The sequence below is a fragment of the Tetrao urogallus genome (assembly GCF_951394365.1).
Source record: "Tetrao urogallus genome assembly, chromosome: 10".
Lineage (NCBI taxonomy): Eukaryota > Metazoa > Chordata > Aves > Galliformes > Phasianidae > Tetrao > Tetrao urogallus.
In genome coordinates this window covers 11,695,515-11,722,405 of record NC_136823.1, presented here as the reverse complement: position 1 = coordinate 11,722,405, position 26,891 = coordinate 11,695,515, and the positions used below count along the sequence as shown (strand labels likewise).

Sequence of the window (26,891 nt, the reverse complement as noted above, 5' to 3'; positions counted from 1 at the left end):
CGGGGCGAAGCGGCGCGCGGCCTGCGGGGGCCGGAAGTTGGCGAGCGGCCGTATGTGGAGCTCGGCCCCCCCCGGCGCCGCGCCCCGGGCCTGCCCCCCGCCGGGCCCCGCCCGCCCCCCGCCGCGCCGCACGGCCCGCCGAGCCCTCCGGCCCGCCCCCTGAGCCCCCGGGCCCCGCTCCCTTCGCTCTCCGGTTTCCCCCCGGTGCCGCCATGAGCGAGCTGAAGGACTGCCCGTTGCAGTTCCACGACTTCAAGTCGGTGGACCACGTGAAGGTGTGCCCGCGGTACACGGCCGTGCTGGCCCGCTCCGAGGACGATGGCATCGGCATCGAGGAGCTGGACACGCTGCAGCTGGAGCTGGAGACGCTGCTCTCCTCCGCCAGCCGCCGCCTCCGTGTCCTGGAGGCCGAGACACAGGTGTGTTGCCCGTGTCCGCGACCCCCACGTCCCTGTCACCGTCCTGCACACGTGCCCCGACACACTGTTGCTCTTTTCCAGATCCTGACGGACTGGCAGGACAAGAAGGGCGACCGGCGTTTCCTGAAGCTGAGCAAGGACCACGATGTGGGCACCTCTGTCAAGCACGGCAAGCCCAAGAAGCAGAAGCTGGAGGGCAAAGGGGGCCACGGGACGGGGCCTGGGCCTGGTAGACCTAAGTCCAAAAACCTGCAGCCCAAGATCCAGGAGTACGAGTTCCAGGATGATCCCATTGATGTGCCACGGATTCCTAAAAACGATGCTCCGAACAGGTGCATGGGGAGTTGGGGGGCATTGGGATTGGCTGTTTCCTTCCTTGCAGTGCGGGAGGGCATGAGCTGCTCCCATAGTGCCCCCCACATTCCCCCTCACCATTATTCCCCTGCTCTGGCCTCGCAGGTTCTGGGCGTCAGTGGAGCCGTACTGCGCCGATCTCACCAACGAGGAGGTCAGGGTCCTGGAGGAGCTGCTCAAGCCACCAGAGGATGAGGCTGAGCACTACAAGGTGACAAACTGCATAGCCCCCGACCCATGCTCCCTCACCCCATACCCTACCTTGCACTGTCCACCCCTCAGCTCTTGGGCAAGCTGAGTGGTCACACCTCTCTGTGAACATTGCACATGGCCTCTGGGGTGGTGCAACTAAGTGCAACCCCAGTCCCGTGCTGAGCCCCTGGCCCATCCTGTGCTGCAGATCCCACCACTGGGGAAGCACTACTCACAGCGCTGGGCTCAGGAGGACCTGCTAGAGGAGCAGAAGGATGGTGCCCGGGCAGCAGCTGCAGCTGACAAAAAGAAGGGTGTTCTGGGGCCACTGACTGAGCTGGACACCAAAGGTGTTGTCCCATTCCCTAGCAGTAATGGACTGCACTGAAGCTGTGGGGTGAGCTCAGGGGGCTGGCATCCAGTTCCCACAGAACCAGGGCTACTCACAACTTTCTCCCTCCCGCATCCCCCCAGATGTCGATGCCTTGCTGAAGAAATCAGAGGCCCAGCATGAGCAGCCTGAGGACGGGTGTCCCTTTGGGCCCCTGACACAGCGTCTCCTGCAGGCCCTGGTGGAGGTGAGGGGGCCAGGTCTGTGCAATGGCCCTGTGAGGCAGTGTCACTGCATCAGGGCGAGGTGAACCTTTCCCACATGCTCTGCTTGCCAGGAAAACATCATCTCCCCTGTGGAGGATTCGCCCATTCCTGAGATTGCTGGCAAGGACTCAGGAGCCGACGGTGCTGGCACTTCTCCCCGCAGCCAGAACAAGCCCTTCAGGTGAGCTGCTGTGGTGCCACGAAGCTCGGTGCTGCCCAAATTGGCGCTTCCTCTGCCCAAATTGGGGCAGAACGTGGGCGCTTCAGAAAGCATCCACTCCGCCCCTCTCAGCGTGCCCCACACCAAGTCGCTGGAGGGGCGGATCAAGGAGGAGCTGGTGGCCCAGGGCCTGCTGGAGTCAGAGGACCGTCCCGCCGAGGACTCAGAGGATGAGGTCCTGGCCGAGTTGCGTAAGAGGCAGGCAGAGCTGAAGGCACTCAGCGCCCACAACCGCGCCAAGAAGCACGAGCTGCTGCGGTGAGTGTGGGCAGGGCACGGGGCCAGGTGCAGTGCCGGCGGCATGAAATGATGTCCTCTGTCCCCAGGTTGGCCAAGGAGGAGCTGCACCGGCAAGAGCTGCGGCAGCGTGTCCGCATGGCCGACAACGAGGTGATGGACGCCTTCCGCAAGATCATGGCTGCCCGGCAGAAGAAGCGCACTCCCACCAAGAAGGAGAAGGATCAGGCGTGGAAGACGCTGAAGGAGCGGGAGAGCATCCTCAAGCTGCTGGATGGGTAGCAGGGTGCTCAGGACAGGGCTGCACGTTGCTGCCATCCCCTTATTTCACAGACTGGAGTGGAGGCACGGTGAGGAGGAGGAGGTGCCCCTGTCCCCCGCAGGTTCCTGGCACGCCTGTGCTCTGCCTGGGATCGCTGCGGGTTGGGGACAGCGGGTGCACGGTCCTGTGCTTGTGACCCAGCGCTGCGACGTTTCACTGGGAGGCTGAGTCCTGCTCCTGGCCCAAGGGCACAGCTCCTGCCCACTGCCACCAAACCGCAGCTGGAGCACGGGGACCCGGTGACAGCGTTCCTGGGAATAGCCGCCCTCTGGTTTCCGCTCCCGCGGTTATTCTGGGCACCGGACCTCTGCCAGGCCTGGGCTGGGAGCTGTCCCGTGCCTCGCTGGCTCTGGGGACAGCCAGGGACACCGGTGTCGGGGGAGGAATGGGGCGGGAGGGGGCAGGGCGGGCTCGGGATGTAGCCGCGGGTTCTGTGGCTGAGAGGGCAATAAAGGAGAATTGGCACTGGCGGCGTGCTGTGGAGTCGTGCGCTGCTGGGGGCTGCGGGGACGCAGGGGAGGAGGGCATCCTACCCCCGTGTGCGGCCGTCCCCTCTGCGGGATGTCGCCGCTCCGCCACGCGCTGTGCGCCATCCCGCGGGCTGCCCCTCGCGCGCCCCCGTCATTCACTGCCCCTCCGCGGCCCGCGGTCACGCGTGGGCACTCGCCGCCCGCGCCCCCCATTGGCTGAGCGGCGGGCAGGTCCCGCCCCCCGCCGTGACGTCAGCGCTGTCCGGCGGTGCCGCGCCAGGAGGAGTCGCCGCTGCTCCGCGCGGGGCCGGGGCCGCCGCAACCGTCGGTAAGAGCGGGCGGGGCGCGGCGGGGCGGGGCCCACGCGGGGGTAACGGCCGCGCCCACTCGCGGTCGTAGGGCGCGCGACCCCGCGGCTCGGTGCCATGTGCGGGGCTCCCCGCTGCCAGAGCTACGCGGGCCGTGCCCGCGGCGGGGCTGTGTCACGCGTGGGGTGGGCACGGGGGGGCCGCGGCGGCCCGGTATCCCCGCAGCACGGCGTCCCCGCGTCCCCGCCACCCGTCCCCTCCGTCAGCCGGGGCCACATCCCGACAGCCCCGTCCCGTCGCCTCGCCGTCCCCCGCCCGTGGCCCCACGGATGCGGCATTCCGCTGCCGCGCTGACGCCCCGTCCCTGTCCCCCCCCAAGGCGCAGCCCGCGGCCGCAGGACCACCATGCCGCTGGGACACCCCGCGCCCGGTTGGAAGAAGAGGACCGAGGACATTCGCCGCATCTACGACTTCCGAGAGGTCCTGGGCACGTGAGTCGCAGGTGGCACCGGGTACGGGACGGGCGGCACCGGCTGCGGGATGGCTGCCATCCCCGTGGCATCTTCTGGCCAACGGCGCTGCGTGGAACTGGGCCAGCTCAAATATTGGCCCAGGGCGGGGGCCCTGCGGGGCGGCACGCACACAGATAGGCCGGGGACGTCGGGACTCGCGGGGGATCGGGCACACGCGGGGCGCGGGGACGCGCAGGGACGTGGCACTGCCCGCGCCGCGTTGGCCGCGGTGGTCCCGGTGGGACCCGGTGGCACCGCGTGGCGGGGCCCGGTGCTGCTGAAGCGCCGTAAGGCTCTTAGGGCGGATTACCGGGTTAATTACAGCAGGGCTTAGGACCGGGCTGTCCTCCACCTGCCCCACCTGGGCGCTGCCGCCCCACAGAGCCACGTGTCCCTGGGGTGAACCGCGTGCCCCCCAGCAGTGGCACTGCCTGTGTCCCACGGCCCCGCCGTCCCCTCCCGCTCTCCATTCCCCTATAAATAGCCCAACTTTCCGCTTGTCACCATAGCAGTAGTGGCATAGCAGTGCCCCCCCGGTTCACACTGCTCCCCCTCTTCCAGGGGGGCTTTCTCTGAGGTGGTGCTGGCAGAGGAGAGGGCAACCCAGAAGCTGGTGGCCATCAAGTGCATCGCCAAGAAGGCACTGGAGGGGAAGGAGGCCGGCATTGAGAATGAGATTGCCGTCCTGCACAAGTAGGGGGGCTGCTCTGGGATGGGGGCAGGGGGGTCCTGTCATGCTCCCACCCTAGCGTGGCCCCACTGCCAGCACCCAGCACCGGGTGTTATCAGCACGGCCCTAAATAGCCCGGCACATGGTGCTGCTGCTCTCTGCCCTGCTGCCAGCTGGGGGGGCTGATCCCGGCCCTTCTCACCCCACCATGCAGGATCAAGCACCCCAACATTGTGGCCTTGGATGACATCTACGAGAGCAGCAGCCACCTCTACCTCATCATGCAGCTGTGAGTGACACGTTGGGGGGGCTACTGCAGAGGGACCACCCCTGTGAGGAAGGGCTGATAGTGTTGTGTGGCCCTTGAAGGGTGTCGGGAGGGGAACTCTTTGACCGCATCGTAGAGAAGGGTTTCTACACCGAGCGCGATGCCAGCACACTGATCCGGCAGATCCTGGATGCTGTGCGCTACCTGCACGACATGGGCATCGTGCACCGCGACCTGAAGGTGAGCGGCGCGGGGAAGGGGGGGGCACGGAGATCAAAACTGGGGGTTCTCTGACATCAGCCCTCCTGCAGCCCGAGAACCTGCTGTACTACAGCCTGGAGGAGGACTCCAAGATCATGATCAGCGACTTTGGGCTCTCCAAGATCGAGGGCTGTGGCAGTGTCATGTCCACCGCCTGTGGGACACCCGGCTACGTGGGTGAGCCTGGGGGGCCTGTTGGCCTGTGGGCAGTTCTCCCCGTGGTACAGCACTAGGTCCCCCTCACTGTGCTGTCCCTCTAGCCCCTGAGGTACTGGCACAGAAGCCCTACAGCAAGGCAGTGGATTGCTGGTCCATCGGGGTCATCGCCTACATCCTGTAAGTATTCCCCTTCCACACGCTGTGGCTGCACAGGGGACACTGAGTGACCTCCACGCTGTCCTCCACACCTACCAGGCTCTGTGGGTACCCCCCCTTCTATGATGAGAACGATGCCAAGCTTTTTGAGCAGATCCTGCGGGCTGAGTACGAGTTCGACTCACCCTACTGGGACGACATCTCGGAGTCAGGTGAACCCCAGGGGTCAGCTGTTTTGGGGGAGGGTCCTCATAGGGTAGGGGCTCACAGCTGCCCTCTTCTCTCAGCCAAAGACTTCATCAGACATCTGATGGAAAAGGACCCTGACAAGCGCTTCACGTGCGAGCAGGCTCTACAGCACCCCTGGTAAGGGATGGGGGCACTCCTCCTGGGAGGCAAATAAATGGGAAAGGGTTGCCCCCCTAAACTGATTCCTTCATTCTAGGATCGCTGGGGACACAGCCCTAGACAAGAACATCCACCAGTCAGTGAGCGAGCAGATCAAGAAGAACTTTGCTAAGAGCAAGTGGAAGGTGAGCACAGGGCTTTGGGTGGGCCTCGGCAGTGCTGGGGGCAGCGCAGTGACAAGGCAGTGTGCCTGCCAGCAAGCCTTCAACGCCACGGCTGTGGTGCGACACATGCGGAAGCTGCAGCTGGGAACGAGCCAGGAGGGCCCCGGGCAGATGACACCGAGCAGCCCCTGCCATGGCCAGTGGTTGGGGGGGGGCTCCAACAGCGGTGAGCCCTGATCCCCGCTCTGTGCCATTCTGCACCCTCATGGGTCCAGGGGTGCTGCCAGGCTCTCACCCCACATTCCTCCCCACAAAGCAGGGTTGGACTGTGAGCGGGTGCCAGCAAACAGAACCCCCCGCCTGCCCCCTGACTGAGGGGGTCTTGAGATCCCCTGGGCACAACACAGGGTATGGGGTGGGTCCATGGGGGTCCTGCTGTCTCCCCATCTGCTCCCTTTGGGGGGGGGGGAGCGGTAGTAAGGGAGGGCAACCTGCCCCGCTTCTCACCATCTCCTGGAGTGAGCCCCATGGCTGTGGAGTCTGCGTGGGAAGCCCCCAGGAGCCCCCCCATACCAGCCAATGGGGGCTGCAGCCCAGCTCCCTCCTTCCTACATCTGCCCCCCAGCATGTTCAAAGAGAATTTTCCAAATGGACATTTCTATTTTATTCCTTGTAATAAAGGAAATAGACAAACAGTGTCTGGCTTGGCTCGTCCCCCAGGGGCCAGCACGCAGTGGGCAGGAGACAGACAAACTCTGCTCTCAGATCCCCCTGTGCCCCCTTCCCTAGGAGCACCCAGCCCCATGGCTTGCCTGGCTGCGGCCCCTCCTGGCCCGGCTTCGACTGTCCCGGTCCTTGCGGAGGTCAGCGCAGAAGAGGACCTGTGGGGAGAATGAGAGGTGCTGGGTGAGCACAACTGGGAGGGACAACCAGGTGTGTGTGTGGGGGAGGTTGGTACTCACCGCCTGCGCCCAGCCCGCATAGGGGCCCCACAGTTCACGGAAGAAGTCACCTGTGGAGAGATCAGAGCCAGCAATGGGGGCTCAGCCCTTGCACCACCAAGCTGTGGGTGTCAGCTTGTGCCCTCACCGATCTCCTGGTGCACACGGGCAGTCAGGGAGCGGGCACCCAGCGCTGCCCCGTAGCGCTGCCGGGCAATGTTCCACACGTGGGTGTCTACTGGCACTGCCTCTGCCTTGTCCAGGGCCATCAGGCACACACAGTCAGCCACCTGCCATGTGATGCACAATCAGCCCTGCCATCACCCTGTCCCCATCCCCATGCCATCACCCACCTTTGCCCCCACTCCTGGCAGGGCACACAGCACCCTCCTGGCCTCAGCATAGGGCACGGCCCGCAGCTGGCACAGCCCCTCGGCACCCATTCCCTCGGCGATGGCGCGTGCTGTGCCACTGACAAAGCGGGCCCGATAGCCAAAGCCCAGCGTCCGCAACTTGGCCTCCGCTTCAGGGCCTGTGGGAGGACAGCCATGGAATGGGGACGTGGGGACAGATGTGGGGACAAAAGGATGGCTGCCAACCTGCCAGCGCTGCCAAGGAGGGGAAGGCGTGGAAAGGCTGCTCATCCAGCGAGCAGAGCTGTTGGCCAAAGGCCTGGCAGAGGCGCTCGATCATGGTGGTGATGCGGGCCACATGGTTGTTGGAGGTGCAGATGAAGGACAGTAGGCATTCCACAGGGTCCTGCCGCAACACCCGCACCCCTGCGGCACCACGGGTCAGCGGGGCCCAGCAGGTGGGTGCTGCCATCACCCCATGGGGCTGCCCCACCTGGGAAGGCAGTGGCTGTCTGGCAGAAGAGGGGGTCAGCCGCCCCCCAGGCGTGGTACAGGGCCGCCAGCCCCACGTCCAGCTGGAAGTAATCCCTCAGGATCCGGTCAGTTTCGGGGCCAGGCGTCTCCTTGCCATACACCGTGTACCACAGGCGGTCCCGCTCCTGGCGCAGCGTCCACACGCGGTCACCCAGCACTCCTGTCCATGCACCAGGGCTGCTCTCCCGCCACCTGCCATGCACCGGGCATCAGGCTATGCCGAATGGCCTCATACGGCCCCGCCGTCTGACAGGAAGGCCCTGCTGTCTCACCGGAAGGCCTGCCCTGACGCCAGCACCAGATCCAGGCGTAGCTCAGCTGAAGGGCAGCGCAGCCACCGCCACAGGGCTGGGCAGGCCGAGGGGGCATCCCGCAGTGCCATGGGGCTGCGGCCCCGCAGAGGCAATAGGCTCAGGCTGCACTGTCACACCATGACACCCACCTGCACCCACGGCACGCTCAGCTCAGGTGAGGACTCCTGCGGGTGCCCACTTGTCTCACAATGCTCCGCAGCACCCTGCTCTGCACCCCCAGCCCCATCCATCCCCGCCCCCATCGCACACCCCACGTACCCCCCCATATCCTCTCCCCCCTCCCATCCCCACGCCGCCCCAAAGCCCGCTCCCCCCCCCGTCCAGTACCCCCAGTCACCGCCGCCACCATAGAGCTCCCCCCACCCAGGCACGCAGAGCGCCGCTTCCCGCTCTTTTGGCGCCGCTCTGGCCCACTTCCGGCCTCTCGCTGGCCCAACCCCGGAAGTACCCTCGTCCCTCCCTCCGCCCGACTCCCGTTACGGCGGTGGCGGGGAGGGCGGCTCCGTACGAACCAATAGATTTTTTTTTTTTTCCTCCAAAATAAATACAAACACGTCCGAGCGCGGGGCCGCCGCCCCCGTTCCGTTCCCGGGGCCGCCCCCCCCCCTCCCGGGGGGAATAATTTAAAGGGCAGGGCTGTACAGTATTTACAGCTCTGGGGGCACCGGGAAGGCGGGGGGAGCCCCCCCAGGCCGCAGGCCAGCTGCAGCGGGCCCGGTGCCGCGGTGCGTCAGTCGCTCTCGCTGGAGTCGCTGCTCTGCTCGCCCTGCACCTTGTTGCGGTGCTGCATGGCGCGGTGGTAGGCGATCTGCACCGACTTGCGGATGTTGGACTTGCGGCCCTCCAGCATCTTCTCCTTGTCCAGGTCCTGGTTGACGCCCAGCGGCACCAGCTTGGTGCGGGGCAGCCACTGCCTGCGGGGAGCGGGGAGCCACCTCGTTTGAGGGTTACGGGCGGCTGCGCGCTCCCCCCAGCGGCACCGCCGGTTTCCCAGCTCCTCCCCGACCCCCCCAGGCCTCACCAAGTGCGCTTGTTGTCAAAGAAGAGGACGAGGTAGAGGTGCTCGCGCGCTTCCTGAGTCATCTGCTCGCCCAGCTTCAGCACCTCCAGCGGCGGCACAGGGATGGGGACGCCGTGGTGGAACATGCCTTCTCGCGGCATCTTGGGGTCGATGATCTGCCGGGGAGGAGGGGCCGATGCTGAGGCAGGGGACAAAACCACAACCCGGCCACAGCCCCGTTCCTCCAGTACCAGGAACTGCGAGCCCGCCTCTCACCCCGCTGACGGCACCAAGACCATCCCTGGCACTGGGATAGGATTCTGGGAGATGCACATAGGTGGCCAAACTCACCAGTGCCGGGTAGGAGGGGTAGCCCCGGCACTTGGCCCACACCAGATCCAAAGCGTCCAGGGAAGAATCCTCATCCTCAGAGAGCCACCCTGCACCACGGCCAATGCCCTTCCGCACCACTGCATCAAGACAAGGGGGAGAGAGGACTCAGACATGGCCCTTGCGGCTGATAGAACAGGCAGGTGTGCGGCTGGAAGGTTGTGACACTTACTGCTATGCCCCACGCCTCGCCCGGCACCCACAGAGTAGGATTCGTTCTCTGTTCCTGATGTGTCCTCACTGCTGTCCTCAGGGAAGTTCACGCGGGAGAAGGAGGGCTTCCCCCTGCCCTGCTTTGAGGGTGTTGTGCTGAGAGAGGGAGCAGAGCTGTGAGCAGCAGTCACACTTCCAGAAACTGCTTTCTGAGTGTCATCTGTAAGCTTTCTGAGCCCACCCAGCACCAGGTACTCAGCAGGCATACAAAAGGCCGACCAGATGGTGTTTCTGCCCAGAACCCTTAGCCCTGCCTCACCTGTGAGTGTACGCTCACCCAAGCATGCTACAGAACACAAAAAAGCACAAATCCTACAGCCAGGCCTGCAGCCCTCTAGCACTGGGTTAGCAGCACCAACAGGAGTTACACCAACAGGAGAGTGAAAGGGAGAGGCACAGTAACACACCTCACCCAGCAGATGCCCGTAGCAGTGGCACAGCCAGAGGCAGGTGGTACGTACCTGGTACGGTCTGAGGCAGCACTGCTGCTGCTGCTGCTGCTGGACTCGGAATCGGAGCTGCTGCGTGGAAGGTTACAGTCGTTGCGGTACACCAGGAAGCTCTTCTTCACTGGCTGGCTCCCACTGCTAAAGCCATTGGCCGGCAGGTCTGCAGATAACAAACAACAGAGGAGCATTAGGAGGGCACGGTGCCCTTGCTGTGCTTCCTGCAGGGCTGTGGCTGCTGCACTCACCCATGGGAGCGTCTTCGGTGGATTTGTCGCTGTCGCTATCGGAGCTGGAGCTGGGCCGTGGGCTTCGCCCCCGCTTCCTCTGCCGCTGGGAGGACCCCATAATGGGGAGCTGCGGGGGGCCTATGGGACTGTTCCCATGCCCAGGAGCTATCTGGCTGTCTCGATTCTTGGGGGGACGTCCTGGACGTTTCGGAGGTCCTGCAGTTTTAGGGTTCTTCTTGGAGAAGAGCACTGAGGTCCTCCTGCCCACTTCGTGTGCTGGAGTGGAAGAAGAATTGGGACCCAGACCTGGAGGAGGGATGAAAAGGCATCAGCCACAGCCTGCAGGACCTGTCAGGGAAGGGATGGCAGTGGCAGAAAGGAACAGTTTCATCTCTCAGAGCTCCACTGCAATCTCGAAAACCAATGATCCTAAATGCTCTCTGCTTGCATGAGAGCCTGCTTTTTCAGGTCTTAGGGGAACAGGGTGCCAAGGTGACCAACCTCAGTGACACCTGCCAGCTCTGCCTAGGGACTCTGCAAGGTGGCAACTGAGCTGTGCTTTCTGAGGAGCATGGCTCAGCACCTGCTCCCATCAGCTCCCAGCACCAGGCAGCTTGCAGCTGGCACGTACTTCACTCCCAGCCCCTGCAGGGCATTTGGAGCGTGGCCATCCCTGCTGCAAGTAAGCAGTCAGCCCAGGGAAAGCGAGCAGCAAGGAAAGTGGTGGGAGATGAGGGAATCCTCCAGACAGACCACCTGCCTTGATCCTAAGGAGTTGCTATGGGTGAGGCTTGTGTGCATGGCCCCCCTGCCTTAGCTCTACTACACAGCCTGTCCAGGTGTGGTTCTCTGCCATTCCCCAGCAAACAGCAGCATTTTGGAGCAGTACCTTTGCCGGTCTCCTGGCTGCTGCTCTCCTCAGCAGCACTGTCTGTCTGAAGGTCCTTCTCGCAGGGGTTGTGCGACTGCAGGACCCCTCTGGCAGAGGAGCTGTGCCGCTCCAGCCCATCTCGGCCCAGGTCCCGGGGGTGTGCCAGCTTCCGCCGCAGGACTGTGATCTCCTTCTTGATCATCTTGGCCCGGCGGGATCGTCCTATGCTCTGCTTGCCAGCATTGACCTCGTCCAGCCGCTCCAGCAAGATCTTCAGCTGCTCCTCCAAGGGCAGGTGCTTCTGATTTTCCGAGAGCAGCAGTCGCATGTCTTCTGAGGGCACAAAGAGGATGAAAGGAATCAGAAACTTTTTGGAGACCCTTTACACAGAAGGGCATGGGACTTCCCCTCAAGAGGAAAATAACTTACATAGTACCAAACACCCATGAGCACAGAATGTTACCAAAAGACAGTCTGAGAAAGAGCCCTGTGGAAAGCAAGCTAGTTGGGACTGCTGGGGAAGGCAGGCTGATCTGCAGCACAGGGAATGCTAAGGATTCCCATCAGCTGAGGCAAGATACAGCAATAAAAAAGAAAGGGGTTAGTAACAGGAAGGATACAGCAGACATACATGAGCTGAAGTGACCCTGAAGCATTCAAGTGTAGGGAAGTTCTACTGCCTGAACCCTTCTACTGCGCCTTCAGCCCTTCACATGCTCAAACAGGGAGAGCAGGACCCCAAAAGGACCCTTCTCAGGCAAGTTACTCCTGGTGGCATCCCCCACTGCCCAGCAGGAGACAGCAAGAACAGCCTTAAGTTGCCCAACTGTTGGGACTTAAGCTCCGAGCAGCTCTCCTACACGAGGACAGGGGACAAACACCCACCATCCTCGATGTCCTGGACCTGAGCCTCTTCTACAGTCACGCAGTGTGGGAAATGCATGCCTGTCTCAAAGTCAATGCCCATCTTCTCCGCCTGCCGGCGAGCCTGCCGCAGAACCACGCCTCCCTGCTCCCGCAGACGGACGGCTGCCCGGTAGAAGATAGTGTCTTTGGCATTGTACTTCAAACAGTTGTTGATAATCAGGTTGAAATCTTCCTCAAAGTCATCAAAATTCAGGTAACGGTACGCTTCCAGGTTTTGCTTCATTGTCTGAAAATCCATCGGCTTCTTGATGTGATCCAGGTAGTCTGGGACCTGTATTGAGAAAAGAGCCCGTGCTAAAGAGCCTGGAGACCCCCGTTAGTACCACCTGCTCCAAGAAAACAGTTGTTAGAGGAATCAGGTATTGCTCCCCAGTGCCCTGTCCAAACGCACATCTGGAAAGCTGCCTGCCTTTGCAGCTAGAAGAGCTGTGGAACGCCTCTGGACTAGAGTCCATGTGCTGTACTCAATCTATTAGAGCCGACACATGCTTTGAAATGTTTTTGTGCAGCTTCTCAGGGGTGAGGGTAAGTACACACACGTAGAACAGACTGCTCTGGGTGGGAGCAATGGCTGTGGGTGGGAGCACGCAGCCAGGACACCTCCAAGCCCACCTGCTGCCAGATCTACACAGCACTAGCACTCCCTCTCCCATCTCCCCAGGCAGGGAATCACCACTGATGTTCTCAGAAATCACCTCCTTTGCCCCCAGAAGTGACATTTCTGTGCTGTGCTCAGCCTGTTGCCAAGCAAAGGGTTTTGCAGGAGGACATGTAAGAGCATGCCACCTGCCTGAGGCTGAGTGCAGGCATTCTGCCTTTCCCAGGCAGAAGCCCCTAACCTGTCACAGACAGTGGGAAATCACCAGTAACACAAGCAGAGGAGCTGAGTGCTGCGCTCCTGGCCACCAGCAGCTGCCAGCACCACCCCTTCTGCTGTGCATTTGGCTCTCCCAGGACAGGCAGTGCTGCACACATCCCCGTTGAGTGTGTGGTGTTGGGACTGGGAACCATCAGCAGGCTGCCCAGAGGGCTTCTGGAGCAGAAACCCCCATGGGCAGCCCTTAGCGTGAGCAAGGGACAAGTGTGAGTGAAGTAGAAATCTGGGGGAGGGGGTTCTTACTTCGTAGATTTCTGTTACCTCAGACAGAGGGACCGGCTCACTGAAGATGTTGCCCGTGTCTTTCTCCTGCAGGTGCTCGAGCGTCTTGCGGAGGAGGATGAGGAAGGGGGTCAGCTGCATTTCCAGTGCCACCTGCTGCACTTTGATCTGAAACAGAAGAACGGAGCGCAACTGAGCATCCTGCCCTAGAGACGGCCTCCAGGAGCAGCTTAGCAGACCCACAGGACAGTGCCACCTCTCCCTGCTGCAGTGGGGCCATTCCTCAATAGGGGCTGCAGGGGCACGCGTTGCACCTCAACATCATCTCTAGAGAGCAGAGGTGAGGCACAGGCCCCAGCACCCGTGTTTCCCACATCAGCCTTGCACAGCAGCCACCTTCATGCAGAGCTGCCGGGGCAGGGCACAGCGCAACCGAGGGGACCCTGTGCCCACCGTGCAGCTCAGAGGGCAATTGACCAGCACTCAGGTGAGCCCGTGCTCACGCCCACCCCAGCAGCTCCCCAAGGAGGGGCAAACAATCGTTACCGTCTCTCTCTTGAGCTTCTCCCGCTTGCGTATCAGCTCCACCAGCAAGCGCGCGCGCTCTAGGTCATGGCGGAGGCGCTGCCATGATTTCAGCTGCTCCTTCAGGGCCCAGTTCTTATCCTCAGTGTCTCTCTGCAGGAACATCAGAGACTGTGAGCTGACAGAAGTGTTCCCATCTCCTCCTTCCTGACTGCGTGTGAGGGCTCTTCCCTGGTACAGGGAACCAGCGCGCCTGACCCGCTGCCTCAGTGAGCATCCCAGCTCCCCTGTCGTATGGGTGACACAGAGACAGCCCAAATGCTGCCTACAGCTCAGTACCTGCTCCATGGTCACCCAGCCCCGAGGATGCGAGAAAGCGAACTCTGGAAATACTCTGCCTGACATGACCACAAGTAGGAAGCTGCCCGGGACCACAGAGCAGCAATAACAGGGTCCAGGCAGCTGCCCAGAGCTCTAGTGAAGGGCAACAGGGCAAAATGGGAAGACAGCTCTGGTTACTTTCACTTTTGGAGAATCAAAAACCATGCTGATTTTTATTCTGCTACTGTAGCCAAAGATGAGCAGAAGTAGTTTCAAATCTTCTCCAGCAAATAAAAATGAGAGGAGGCAAAAGCGGGAGAAACCGCTGCCTGATCACAGTCTTCAAAGGGCTCAGAAAGGCTTATACAGGGAATCAGAGGAAAGATCTTCCTCTGGCACGAGAAACCTCACATCTGTGAAGCACTGACTGAAGGCTGAGGCAAACAGCAGGCTGAGAGCACCACCCACAGGGAACGTTCCCACAGCTGTTTCAGAATCTGTGAGGCCTTGGTTTCTTCCATGTCTGGGGATCCCTAGCCACCCCTCTCAATGCCCGCTGACACAAGTGGCCTCAGGTTAGAGCCACTTCTGCCAGCTCTGCCACAGCTGCTGGCCCCATGTCAGCAAGAGGAATGAGCTAACTCCTGCACACAACGGGGCAGGCTTCCCTTCCCATGGCAGGCTGCCAAAGGCGGATCCGTCTGGCAAATCTCTGAATGCTGAGAGTGGAGGAGAAGGTAAAGCAGCAAAAGCAGGCAGTTGGGGCTGCCCTTTCCTCATCGGGAGGTGGAGCTCTTTTCTCCAGCCCCCTTCTGAGCCCACAGGCACCACCACATGCAGCAAACGCTTTGAGCCTACAACTGCAAAGGCGCAGGAAGCACACGCAGACACCCAGGATGCCCCTCAGCACCCCAAAAAGCAGCATGTACCTGATCACAGTTCCTCTGGGACTGCAGGTGTGTCTGAAGGCGGCGCAGCAGAGGGACACCGTTGCGGGATTGCCTCTTCAGAGTCCAGTAGCTGTGCAGCCTCTGCATGAACTGACTCTTCCTCTGGATAGTTAGACGATTGGTAATCTTGCTGAGCCTGAAGAAGGGAGAGGAACCACAAACCCAATCAGCAAAGCAAACCTGGCCATAGCAGAAGCCCCAGTGTAGCAGCGAGGCCACCCATGAGCTCCTCAGACTGAGCACACACATTTGTTTAGCAGAAATCCCTGAAAGGCCAAGGAATGAGGCAGCACACCACCGACAGTTACACTAAAAAACTTTCAGCCTTGTCTCTCTGAAAGGCCTTTTCCTTTCTTTCCTTTCCTCTTGACTGTTCCAGGTTGGGGTGCAAGGCAGGGGCACTGGCAGCTGGGCCTTTCACAGCTCCCTGTGGCCCCGAGACCACAGCACGGCTGTCCCAAAGCTGTGATTCACCCGGCTTATTATGCTGGCAATGAGGGGCCACCCAAGACGACAAAGGCCCTATTCAAACATTACCAGACAGCTCGGCAGCCCCGAGGAGTTTGTAGCATGAACAAATCTGGGAAAGCGTGAGGAGGGGTGGGCAGACGCTAGCAGAACAGAGCTTGCTGTCAGAGCTAAGGAAGGACTACCCTGAACAGCCCCAAACAAAACAAAAGGGGTTTTCCTCCTCTTTACAATGGCAAAACCTGAAGCAACTGAGACAGCCTCTTACACCAGTGCAGTTAAGAGATGCCATGCTAGGTGGGACTGAAGTGTGGACCCCGTATCTCCATGTCCTGCAGGGCCAGCTCTTCACACAGGGTGATCTGACCTGCATCAGCCTCAGCTGAAGGCAGACAGCATCATCATCTGCTGTCATTGGCTGCGCACAGCTTCTACAGGAAGACATTTGGCATTCTGGCAACAGCCCTTGAAGAATAATTAATCCCAACAGGAAGGCCTGGGGTGAGGTTAACAGCTTCTATCTCAGTGTGGGTTTCACTGTGAGCCCGAGGGTAGCAGAAAAAGCCTACGAACAGCTTGCCAGTGCATCCACACGTGGGAACAGAGAGGCTCGGGTTATGGAACGCACCCTGAGCGAGCGAGCCGTACCATACGGTTAGCACACCAACACCATGGCGCGAAGCCATCAATCCTGCAGCACAGACCTGCCCACACAAGTGCCCCAAACTGCCCACAGAGCAAACCCCAGTGCCTGCATACCCCCTCCCACTCCACAGGAGCCCTGAAGGAGCCCTGCCAGGAGGCAGTGGCCCCGTGCTGTGACAGCTGCGACTCTGAGACCTGAGGACCAGCGAGTGCAGCTCCAGTGTGGTGTCCCAGCTGCAATGAGGAGCACCCGGCTGGTGACTCATGGCCACGAAGGCAAATGCTGCCCTGCCCGGCTCCAGCTGTGCACCACAGGCACACCGCAAGGCTGGGAAGCAGCGGGGCTGTGTGGGGCCAGCTGTGGCAAAAGGAAGGTGGCCTCTGCTTTCTTCCTGCAGCCTGCTCCAACACACAGGAGAAGAGCTCTGGGAGCCCCCAGCTGCTTCCTGCCACCTCTGGCCAAGCTTGGTTGCTGTCATGAAGCCAGCGGCATCTATTTCCTGTACAGGCAACTCGTGGGGCTGCACATTTCACTCCTCTCTGCGGGAAAGCCAGAGGAAACCACAAACAGCCCTGGGGAAGAGCAATGTGAAAAGCATTTGTGCAAAAAGATAACGCCTGCATACAAAGCGAGACACGAGACGGTGAGAAAGGGAGAGGCTTCTCCACAGCAAGGGGAAGGCAACGAGTTGTACCTGTGAGGGGGGATGCAGGGAACAGAAACCACAGGCGCTGCAGCTCGTTTTTCTGCCAGGATCTTCCGCGCCTTCTTCATTTTGATTCTAGACTTGGCCTTTGCCTTTTTCACCTTCTCGGAGCTCCAGCTCTTTCCTTCCTCCTCCTCCTCCTCATCCTCCTCTTCCCCCTCGCTGTGGGAAAGTGCGGGAAGCCTGCGCACAGAGCCTGGAGGTGTGTGGATGTCACAGTAGGCGGTTTTGCGCACGCTGAACGAGGTCCCGTTTGCTCCCGTCTCACGGACGGGCTCCATCTTCATGTAGAGTCCAGCCTGCTGGGCACAGGTGACATGGAAAGCGGTGTAACAGTTTGCCTTGTGACACTGGATGCAAGCCCCAGAGCCACGCTGCTTGCAAATATAGCAGGTCAGCTTCCACCGCGCGGGTGGGATGTGCTCGATGCTGTCTATGGGCTCCAGGAAGACCGTGTTGGCAAAGCACACCTCCGGGATCCAGAGGGCACAGACCACGTGTGCCCAGCGCCCATCGTCCGTCTGCTTGAACGCGCCGCCCTTGTTGGGGCACAGGGCGCAGTCCACGGCTCGCGAGGGTGACTGCAGGCACCTCCTGCAGAGCCACTGTCCCTCGGGGATGTAGGGCACCCCGTAGCACTCCTGGTGCACGGCCAGGTTGCACATATCACAGAAAAGGATGACGTTGCTGTTCTGGCATTCCCCGTCATTGCAGATGCAGCACACGGCATCCTCGTCAACCAAGGCGTTGGGGTCCCCCTTGTTGTGGCTCTCAAAATACGACTCCTTCTCCAGCCTGTCCATCAGGTACTCAAAGATCTCCTGGGGAATGGGACTGACGCCCTCAGTCTTCCGCCGCTCATTCATGATATCCAGCCAGATGTAATCTTCCTCGTCCATGTCGTACTCCACCTCCTCATCCAGCTCCTCCGCTGACTTCTCAATGTACCTGGAAGGGGAAGGCACGGGAGGGTCAGAGTTCTGCATATTACAGCCAAAAGAAACCCCAACAAACAGGAAAGAAGCAGCCGCGCTCAGAAGCTGGAGGTGCTGCTCGGGGTACCAGTACAACACAGCTGGGTGTTCAGACAAAATAACAAGTTGCAGACATTGGAGACTTGTCAACACAAGACAGGAACTTGCACAAGCCAGCAAGCGGGCACCTGGTGCTCTGGAGGCAGCAACCTTGTTCCCCAGACACACGAGCATTGGCCCTGCTGCAAATGGAGTGCAGACAGTGCCATGTTTTGGTAATTCTACCTGCTGCCACCTGTGGGTGAGGCAAGCTGAACTGTGGGGAAAAGCCAGAAGCCCCTGCACCCTGCTCCATCTATAAATGACCAGCAGTCACAGTGCAGCACCACATCAAGCACTATGCAGAGACCTTATGGGGAGCTCTCTTCTCCTGCAGCGTGATGCAAGCCCACATTATTCCTCTGTGCCTGTAGCTTGGTGCCAGCCTCTCAGGCAGCATGGTGGCTAAGAGGGCAGAGGTGGCTGTGAGAGCATCGCTTCAATGCTCAGTACTGGCTCTGCTTATTTTGCCCAATTAATAAACCACATATGGAAAACCCATAGGGCCACAAGAACACATTAAGCCTGGAAACACACACAGCTTACAGCTAAACTTTGGTGCTGGAGGGCTCCTGACTTATCCTAGAGCGTCCCCAAAGTGCAGTGGGGAAGGCAGAAGAACTCTCTCCGTCTTCCATGGAATGGTTGGCTTGGGAGGGCCCTTAAAGCCCACCCAGCTCAATCCCTGTCGCGGGCTGGCTGCCACGCAGCAGCCTGGCAATGGGCACCTCTGTGAACAGGGCACCCACAGCTCTGGGTGGCTCGGTGCCCTCTGAGTAGGGAGTTTTCCCCCAGCGTCTAACCAAATAGTTTAAACCCATTCCTCCTCACCCTACCACTAGAAGACCGCAAGAAGTCGCTCCCCACGTTTGCCACGAGCTCCCCTTCAGCCCTTATAACCACACCGACACCAGACCGCAGGCAAGCCCCCAGGCGGCACCCGAAAGCCGCGTGGCCACGAGGCCCCCATCCCGCGGGGCGGCACCGGGCGGCCGAGAACACTCCGCTACCTGTAGTAGGAGGTGGGGCGCGGCGGCGCGTCGGGCGTGTCCTGCTCCAGCTCCCGGTACACCACCTCGGGCAGCTTGGGGGCCGCGCCGGCCGAGGCGTTGTGGTGGTGGTGGTGGTTGGAGTCCTTGCGCTTCTCCTTGCTCTTCTGCTTGGCCGACTTGGGCGCGGTGGCGGCGGCGGCGGCCGCTTGGCTCTCCCCGTTCTCCTTGCTGCCGCCGTTCTCCGGCGCCTCCTCGGCGGCCTCCTCGTCCTCCGACACCACGTCCAGGTTGTCGAAGATGCTGATGCGGTGCACGCGGCCGTGCAGGTCCACCTCCACCATGCGCTGGGCCTGCGCGTAGGTCATCACCTCGCGGCCCGGAGATTGCGACGCCTCCGAGGGGTTCGGGGACTGCTTGTCGGCGGCGCCGGCGCGGCCCTGGCGGCCCTTCTTCTTGTGCTTGCGGAGCGGCGGCTGCTGCGGCGGCGGCGGGTTGTCGTGGTCATAGTGGTACAGGTGGTACTCGATGCCGCTGTAGCTCTTGTAGATCTTACGGCAGCTGCCCACCGGGCACTCGTAGGGCGGCTTGGTGGCCCGCAGGTTGTGGCAGAACGTCTTCACGTCGAAGTCGACCCCCATGGCGCGGCCTCGGCCTCGTGCGGGCGGCGCTGGGGCGCCGAGGCCCGGCCCTGCTGCCGCCTCCCGCCGCGCTCAGCGGCCCCGCGCCCGCGCCATGGCCCGGCCCGCAACAATGGAGGAGCGCGGGGCGCCGCTGGGTAAAGCGCGCGGCGGCCTTAGCAACCGCACTTTCGCCACCGCGCCGGCGGAGCGGGCGGGACGGGCCGTGGGCGGGCGGAGAGGGGTGGGCGGAGCGGCGGAGAGCGGAGCGAGGAGATCGGAGCGAGGAGATCGGAGCGAGGAGATCGGAGCGCGCTTCCCGAAGAGGAGGGGACGCGGTGCCGCGCGGCGAGCGGCGAATCTGCCGACGCGAATCTCAAGGACGAGGACCCGCGCCGCAGCGGCCCGGTGCGGTTGGAGCGTTTTATTGCGGTCGGTGACGGCGGCGCAGCCCAGCGCTCGGCGCTCCGCGACCGGACCCGGCGGTGACGCGGCCGCGCCGCTTCCGTCACTGCGCGGCGTTGCGGCGGGGCTCGATGCCGCGGCCCCGCATGTAGGACAGCAGCTGCTCGGGGATCTCGGCCAGCACGTCCTTGGCCAGGCGCGCCATGCTCCGCACCTGGCTGCCCGCCTCGTCCACGTAGTCCCGGAACGGCACGAACTGGGGGCAGCGGGGGGCCCGGCCCCGAGCTCTGCCCCACGGCCACGGCCGCACGGCGGCCCCGAGCGGAAGCGCAGGGCCCGGTGCTGCCCCGCGCCCAGCCCCGCAGCCTCACCTGCACGATGTCCCTCTCGGCGTAGCGTCCCCGCGACGACACGCGCACCTCGTCCCCGTCCAGCTCCTCCATGGCTGGGGGGCACCGCTCAGACCCTGCGTGCGGGCGCCCCCCGGGCCCCTCCCTGTCCCCGGCCCATCCCGCTCACCCTCGAACTCGGCTGGCCCCACTCCCACGATGATGATGGACATGGGCAGCGCGGAGGCCTGCGGGGCGGAAGGGCAGCAGCCGTAGGCTTGGAGCGGCCCGGCAGCACTAAGGCTGTGACCGGGTGCCTGGGCCGGTGGCGTATGGCCACTCACGGTAACGATGGCCTCCTTGGTCTGCATCATGTCGGAGATGACGCCGTCGGTGATGATGAGCAGGACGTGGTACTGAGAGCCGTCAGTCACCTGGGCAGCCGTGCTGTGGGGACACGGCGTGGGATCCCTCCAGCAGCCTCCCCACGTCATCCCCCACGGCGTGGCCATGGGACGGGGATGGCCCCACAGCACTCACCTGGCCACCTGGTTGATGACGGGGGCGAAGTTGGTGGGCCCGTAGAGCTGCACGGTGCGCAGGCTCTGCAGGTAGGACTCAAGTACGCCCTCGATGCCAGCACAGCTGGGGTTGTCCACGTTGTTGTTCTGGGGACAGGAAGGGTGCTCCCATGGTGCTGGGTAGGATGCGGCCAGGCTGGCTGCTCCCCAGCCCCATGGGCTGCCCCACACCTGGCAACAACAGGTTAACCCCAGCCTTAAACCAGGACGCACCAGGGGGAACTGGTGGGAGATCTTGCCATCGGGTGGCAGCTTGGCACCAAAGCCGTAGGCAGGGAAGAGCTTGTCACTGTCGTAGTCCTGGATGATCTCCCCAACGGCCTTGAGTGCCAAGGCGTAGGCGCTCAGCTGGTAGGGGCTGGCGTAGTGCAGCGACGTGGGCTGCGATGGCAGCCCTGCAGCACAGCACCCATCAGCACCCACCCAGTGCCACTGCCCATGTCCCTCCCACCACTGTGCTCACCGTTGGAGGCCGTGAAGTCAATGGCGACGGTGAAATTCAGCTGTGTCCTTAGAGGGAGAGCGAAGGAGGCTGCCAGCCCCAGGCACGGCGTGACCTCTGCCCACTCCCCCAGACCCACTGCCCACCCCACAACTGCAGCCACCATTTCAGCACCCCTGGGCTGCAGTGTCACCATCACTGCCTTCCTGTCCCTGTCCCTCGGGAGCTTGGGGGCACCTGGCCCCACTCACCCGCCCCGTATGTAGTCAACGAAGGTGAACTCAGACTCGACGGAGAAGGAGAGCAGAGTCACCTGTGGGCATGGGGCATCAGAGCTGGCACCCTGCAACGGGTGCGAGCCGCAGGAGCACCCCAGCCCTACTCACAGTGCCAGAGTTGACGTATTTCTTCTTCTTGCACTTCTTCCTAGGGTTCAGCACCTGCGGGCACCAGGCAGGTCCTGCTGCAGGGCTCCCCACGCCCCCAAAGCTGCCCCACTGTGGCCCCTGCCCTACCTCATACACTGTGAACTGGCTCTGTGCACGGGACAGCTCCCGGTAGCTGGTGGCAAACTCCCCGATGAAGTCGTGGCTGCAGGAGGAGCACAAGGTCTGAGTGTGTCGTGGGGATGAGGAACACCCTGATGCCTCTCCCTTTGGGGCACAGCCTCACCTCCCATCCCGGTCCCAGTCGTACACATCAATCTTCACTGTGCTGGAAGTAAAATGGGGCTGAGGGGGAGCCGCTGGCATGGCCCACAGTGCCCAGGGCTCAGCGTGCCATCAGAGTGGCACCACATGCCCAGGGAGGGGAACAGGAAATTTGGGTCACAGTGGAGCTCTGGGGAGGGGGAAGCTTTTCAGTAATTTGGGTTGCAAAAGGAAAAGGAAAAAAAAAAAAAAGAACACCACTAAGAACCCAGGTTGGAGTTGCATGCTGGCTGTGGGGAAATGCTGTGTCCTGTCCTACTGCTGCCCCATTGCACACACCACAGCAGCGGCCCTGTGGTGCAGAACGGGTTCACAATATATGGGGCAGCTCTGGAGGAATGTGTCCAGGACACATTTTGGGGGATACGAGATGTATCCAGCACTGGACAAGGGGTTGCAGGATGGGGCCAAAGCGTGGGGTGGGTCAAGGCTGCCCCACAGAACCATCCTCACCGGTCGTAGTCACCGTTGCAGAGGGCACGCACGGGTATGGTGAAGGGCTGCCACACTGGGTTAAGTGTGTTCTTCACCACCTCCGTCTTGTGGCAGATGGTGAAGCTGCGGGGACGGGGCAGGGTCAGGGCATGCTGTGCAGGGACACCTGCACCCCACATCCCCACGCTCACGTGCCGTCCTCGTTGCTGCGGTAGAAGACAAGGAAGGGGTCAGATTTCCCGAAGAAGTCCTTCTTGTCCAGCTTGTTGGCACACAGCTGCATGGTGACGATGTCCTGGGGATGGGGACTGTTACCACCAGCCTGCCCCTCTCCCCACGCTCGGGTAGCGTGCAGATGCAGCACTCACCCTGCAGTTGCTCAGCTCCTCGGCCAGCAGCAGGATGGTCCCACACCGCTTCCCTGGGACCCCCCTGTGACAACAGCCCAGCATGGGGACAGTGGGGACAGCACAGGGGCAGGATGCGGGGCGCTCCGCAAGGCCCGATGCTGCAGGTGTGTCCCCAGCCATGCACAGGGACACCGGGCAGCAGGGCCACCAGGGTGTCTTGAATCGGGGTGGGCGGCCAGGGGCACAGTGTGGGACCTCCAGCCCTGCCACAGGATGTGACTCACGTGAGGGCTCTTTCCAGACGGCCCCGCTGGGACCCGATCACCTCTCCCAGTGCCACGAACGCCTGCCCCAGGAAGTCCTGCACCCAGGAACAGCATGCTCAATCCTTGGGGGCTGTTGTTTGCAGCCCCCTCACCTTCTCATCATCCCCAGCCTGCAGCCTTATTTCCCACAGGATCCCAGATGACCTGAGCTCACCCTGTGCCCTGTAAGAGCCCATGTCCATAGCCCACAACCCCTCCTGCACCCCCAAGGCCACCCTGTATCCCTGAGCTCATCCTGCAGCCCTACAGCCAACCTGTGCACCCACCCTGTGTCCTGGCCCCGTCCTGTATGCCCTGGGCCAGCCCACAACCCTGGACTCATCTTGTATCCCCCAGAATGTGTCCTGGTCACATTCCTCCAGAGGCACCCCGTGTATCCTGGAGCCCTCCTGCACACCCACAGCAGGCACCAGTTCCCCAGCATGGCAGATGCCTACCTTCTGCCAGACCCAGTGTGGCATGGAGAGACAAAGAGCAGGGTGAGCCCCCTGAGGCCAGGGGTGCCCATCCTATCCAGAAGCACAGACAGGACTTGGCTTTGGGGTGTCTGGAGCACTCACCTGCTTGTAGATGGAGCAGCTCTTAGAGTCCACGTTGTAGCTGGCAGTAGCAAAGCAGAGCTGTGAGCTGGCATCAGGGCACGTCCCCATGTCTTCACTCAGAGCTTTGGGACCCCTGCTCGCCCCGTTTCTGACCCCTCTGCCCATCCGCGCTGCAATGCTCTGTACTGTTGTGGTCTCCCACGGGTTACCCACGGGCTCGGCACCCCCAGCCTCGTGCTCCCCATTGCTGCCGAGGCACTCACACGTCAAAGCGAAGGTTTTGCTTCTCCTCAAAGTAGTAATCGAGGACAAACTTGCGGACGAAGTCGGGGTTCAGGGTGTTGTCGATCACCTCGGTGCGCCCGAACTGCGGGGATGGTTCCGTGAGGGCAACCCCATCATCCCCACATCCCTCCCCAGCGCAGCTGCCCCGGCACTAATCCCCGATTAGCGGCAGGGAGGGATCATTAGGGTGGAAGCGGGCGGCCATATGGGCCCATTTAACCGAGCCGGGGATTAGCCAGGAGCCGGGGCACTGGGGACGGCGGGGAACGGGGAGAGGTGCAGCACTCACTTCTTTCCACTCGTTGCTCCCCGTGCCCTGCACGAAGAGGATGACCACTGTGGAGAGAGGGACAGAGCCGTGCTACGCTGCGCCGTGCCCGCACCCAGAAGTGCCACCGCTGCCACCCACCTGGGTCGGACTTGGAGAAGGTGTCCATGTCCAGCAGGTTCCTGGGGGGGACCGAGCTGCGAGTGAGCGACTGTGTGCGCCCAACCCGTCACGTGTCCCCCGTGCGTGGACTGTCGGGGGATGGCACCGCGCGGGAGAGCCGCACACAGCCGTGGGGCAGGCGGGCGGCCGGGCAGGGGCGGCACGGTGGAACGGAGAGGAGCAGCGTCTCCGGCGCTGACAGTGATTGAACGTGACAGAGAACCCATTTACAGCACGAAACCTTCCCCGGTGCCGCCGGCAGCGGCTAATGGAGAGCGCAGGAGCGAGGAGAAAGCGGACACTTAGCGGGGGGGCACCGCGCATCGCCCCGCGGCCGCCGCGGCGGTCGGACAGAGGGAAGCGCGTTGACAGCGGCTCCGCCGGGCTCGTCCCGCAGCGCGGGGCTCCGCTCCCCCGGCCCGAGTGCGGAGAGCAGCCCCTGGGCGCGGCTGAGCCCTGGAGGGGCTGCAAAGCCAGAGGCTCGGCCACGTCCCGCAGCGCGCCCCGGTCCCTGCCCAAAGGCGCGGGTACCCACGGCTCCGCAGCCCTACCTGCTGCTCTGCGGGGCTGGGAGACGGCGAGGGGAGAACGCAGCCTCCGGCCCAGCTATGCCCCACAGCCGCAGGGCGGGAGTTTGGTGACAACCCCGCAGGACGGGTGATTCGCCCCCACCTGCCCGCCGGTCCGGGGGTCTCCGGGGCGATCCCTCGCAGGGCTGCGCTCGGCCCCCTACGGCCGCCGCTCTGGGCCGGGGGCATCGAGTGGCACCGCCGGTGCGCTCCCGTCCCGCGGGCACCGAGCCGGCCTCGGAGCGGGGCAGTGCCGGCACCGGGCACGGGGGCGCCCGAAGTGGCGAGTGGGGGTTCCCGGAGCGGAGCGGGCAAGGGACTCCCCGCGCATCTCCCCACGCGTTCCGCATCCCCCCGCGCCCCGGCTCACCGGCAGGACACGGTGAGCTCCACCTTGGTGCCCGGCACGCTGCCGGCCGCCGCTTCCAGCGCTCCCGGAGCCGCCATCCCCGCGCGGGCGCCGCCGCTGCTCCGCGCCGCCTCCTCCCGCACCGCCGAAGCGGGCGCGCCCGGGGGCGGGCACGGGCACGGCGGCCCCGGCGGCGGCACCGCCCCGGGAACGGGAACGCTCAGACGAGGGTACCGGCGCGCGGGGCCGGGGGGATGCCGTCCGGCTCGGTTCCCGCCGGGCGGGCGGGCTGTGCCCCGCTGACCCCTCGATGCCGACTCCCGTCCCGTCGGGACTCCCGCCCGGAGGAGCTCTCGGCCCCGGCGCGCTGCTATTTCGGTGCCGCCGCTCCCGGAGCGTGGGCCGCGCTATTTATAGCGGGCGGCTCCCCCGCCGGAGCCGCTCCCGGCTCCTCCGCGCCGCCGCCCCCCGGCTCTTCCCAGCTCGCCCGCCTCCCGCAGCCCAGGCACCACGCAGCCCAGGGGTCGGCACACGGAGGTCTTTACTGCGGGGCCGCCTCGGAGCCCCCGCCGCTCCCCGGCCCCGAGCAGGGTAATCACAAGCGGGTGCTCGGTGCTGTGCCCGCGTGCCCCCGAGGACGGGGGTCCCGGCTCGGCCAGGGGTCCCCGGTTCTCCATCCATCCGTCCTGGAACGTGGCGGCTCTCAGAGCGTGCTGCTGCCTCTCAGTCCCACGCCCCGCACGAACTGCTCGAGGAGGCCGCCGATGGCCCCCGAGGGGCTGGGGGGCACGGCCTTCAGGCCGATGGTCCGGCTGTAGCTGGCCAGGAAGGCGGAACGCACTTCTTCCAGCCGGGACTCGCGGTCGCTCGCTGACACCAGCCTAGGAGATACAATCGGGAGGTCAGCGCTGCGGCTGTCCCACGGCCTTGTGGGGCTCGCAGGGAGGCAGCGCCAGCCCTGAAACGCCCCGGCTGTGGCACCAGGGCTGCTGCCTCCCTGCTCAGCCCCTGCAGCATCCCAGCAGCTTCCCCCGGCTCTTCTTCTCCACCGCACCCTGGCTTCTCCCCCTACCCTAGATGCATAGATATCGCGGTGTTGCTGGCTGACATCAGCCCCCGTGCCGGCTCTGCCCTTGTTTCCAGACGGAGCCCGGCCACCTGTGCCGTGCTTGGACAGCCACTTCCACCTCAGCTGAGGGCAGCCATCGCTGCCCCTTCACACACACATCAGGGAGCAGCTTTGGCAAGGAGCAGGGACAGGAGGCAGCCGTGCACAGGTGGAACGCAGCCCTCAGTGCCTTCCCCGGATCCCACTTTCCTCTCCAGCTCAGCTCAGCCCAGCCCCCGGCTCAGAGTGCAGCAGGGCGAGGACTTAACGTTCCCAACGAGGGAAGCAGCAAAAAGCAGTGCGGCCATTCAGAGCCAGCAGCTCCACGTGCCGTGGCTCAAACCTGTCCTCGCCGCGGCTCCCAGCGAGAGGAAGGCATTCCTCAGAGGTCGCCCCAAGGGCACAGCTCAAAACTCCCCATCAGAAATTCTCTTTCATCTCCCCAGCGCCTGGGCCGCCTCGAAACTGGCACAGCTCATTTGAATGGAAGCGTTCACCACCCACAGCCAACAGCTTCAGTCTGGAAATGGCAGCGAGAGGATATGGTGGGAGGCCCGTAAACAGTGAGCACTGCTGCGACAGCCCGCCCGGCCGCTGTGCAGGGTCTGGTAATGAAGAGAAGCCAGAGGGCGAAGTAAAAAAGGCGACGCTTCTGAACACATGAAAAGATGCTCGTTGGCAACCTCATTAGGATGGGGAACTCGCAAAGCTGCCAGCATGAAAAAGAAGCTGGATGAAAGCAGGGCATGCTTATATC

General features: G+C 62.9%; 6 protein-coding genes across 10 annotated transcripts in view; 2 read left to right on the top strand and 4 right to left on the bottom strand.

Annotated features, from left to right (window-relative positions):
- Positions 1-212: 212 nt before the first annotated feature.
- TADA3 (transcriptional adaptor 3) lies at positions 213-2,301 on the top strand (the record flags this gene model as incomplete). Its single annotated transcript, XM_079540199.1, has 8 exons — positions 213-419; positions 501-751; positions 879-984; positions 1,174-1,315; positions 1,440-1,543; positions 1,634-1,743; positions 1,855-2,040; positions 2,109-2,301. The coding sequence occupies 8 exons, from the start codon at positions 213-215 to the stop codon at positions 2,299-2,301; spliced, it is 1,299 nt and encodes a 432-aa protein (XP_079396325.1).
- A 1,223-nt stretch (positions 2,302-3,524) lies between these two features.
- On the top strand, positions 3,525-6,032 carry CAMK1 (calcium/calmodulin dependent protein kinase I; the record flags this gene model as incomplete). The annotated part of the gene is made up of 11 exons (XM_079540202.1): positions 3,525-3,610; positions 4,193-4,324; positions 4,516-4,590; positions 4,671-4,809; positions 4,881-5,007; positions 5,091-5,166; positions 5,245-5,357; positions 5,433-5,511; positions 5,591-5,678; positions 5,751-5,883; positions 5,974-6,032. The coding sequence occupies 11 exons, from the start codon at positions 3,525-3,527 to the stop codon at positions 6,030-6,032; spliced, it is 1,107 nt and encodes a 368-aa protein (XP_079396328.1).
- A 410-nt stretch (positions 6,033-6,442) lies between these two features.
- OGG1 (8-oxoguanine DNA glycosylase) lies at positions 6,443-7,867 on the bottom strand (the record flags this gene model as incomplete). Its single annotated transcript, XM_079540288.1, has 7 exons — positions 6,443-6,538; positions 6,620-6,669; positions 6,747-6,888; positions 6,952-7,130; positions 7,198-7,377; positions 7,445-7,677; positions 7,758-7,867. 7 exons carry the CDS (start codon positions 7,865-7,867, stop codon positions 6,443-6,445), a joined length of 990 nt encoding a protein of 329 aa, XP_079396414.1.
- A 662-nt stretch (positions 7,868-8,529) lies between these two features.
- On the bottom strand, positions 8,530-19,294 carry BRPF1 (bromodomain and PHD finger containing 1; the record flags this gene model as incomplete). 5 transcript variants are annotated; one of them, XM_079540174.1, is made up of 13 exons in its annotated part: positions 8,530-8,713; positions 8,821-8,975; positions 9,151-9,269; positions 9,362-9,498; positions 9,864-10,011; positions 10,097-10,384; positions 10,968-11,282; positions 11,835-12,147; positions 12,997-13,143; positions 13,522-13,678; positions 14,713-14,907; positions 16,580-17,539; positions 18,675-19,294. In XM_079540174.1, 13 exons carry the CDS (start codon positions 19,292-19,294, stop codon positions 8,530-8,532), a joined length of 3,738 nt encoding a protein of 1,245 aa, XP_079396300.1. The 5 variants fall into 5 exon arrangements, with proteins under 5 accessions (XP_079396300.1, XP_079396299.1, XP_079396301.1 ...); XM_079540173.1 differs by having other exon boundaries at positions 13,522-13,731; positions 14,751-14,907; XM_079540175.1 differs by having other exon boundaries at positions 13,522-13,671; positions 14,751-14,907.
- A 487-nt stretch (positions 19,295-19,781) lies between these two features.
- Positions 19,782-25,124, bottom strand: CPNE9 (copine family member 9; the record flags this gene model as incomplete). The annotated part of the gene is made up of 20 exons (XM_079540197.1): positions 19,782-19,934; positions 20,050-20,123; positions 20,198-20,255; positions 20,352-20,454; positions 20,548-20,675; positions 20,802-20,983; positions 21,052-21,098; positions 21,282-21,343; positions 21,417-21,470; positions 21,546-21,621; positions 21,703-21,744; positions 22,194-22,298; positions 22,367-22,470; positions 22,544-22,607; positions 22,810-22,886; positions 23,412-23,451; positions 23,657-23,760; positions 23,968-24,014; positions 24,088-24,128; positions 25,048-25,124. The coding sequence occupies 20 exons, from the start codon at positions 25,122-25,124 to the stop codon at positions 19,782-19,784; spliced, it is 1,638 nt and encodes a 545-aa protein (XP_079396323.1).
- A 605-nt stretch (positions 25,125-25,729) lies between these two features.
- The window catches only part of MTMR14 (myotubularin related protein 14), a gene marked incomplete at both ends in the record, with an annotated part of 29,628 nt that continues 28,466 nt past the window's right edge, over positions 25,730-26,891 (bottom strand). The window contains one exon of the mRNA XM_079540196.1: positions 25,730-25,907. Within this exon, the coding sequence (XP_079396322.1) occupies positions 25,730-25,907 (178 nt within the window). The remainder of the gene's footprint in view (positions 25,908-26,891) is intronic.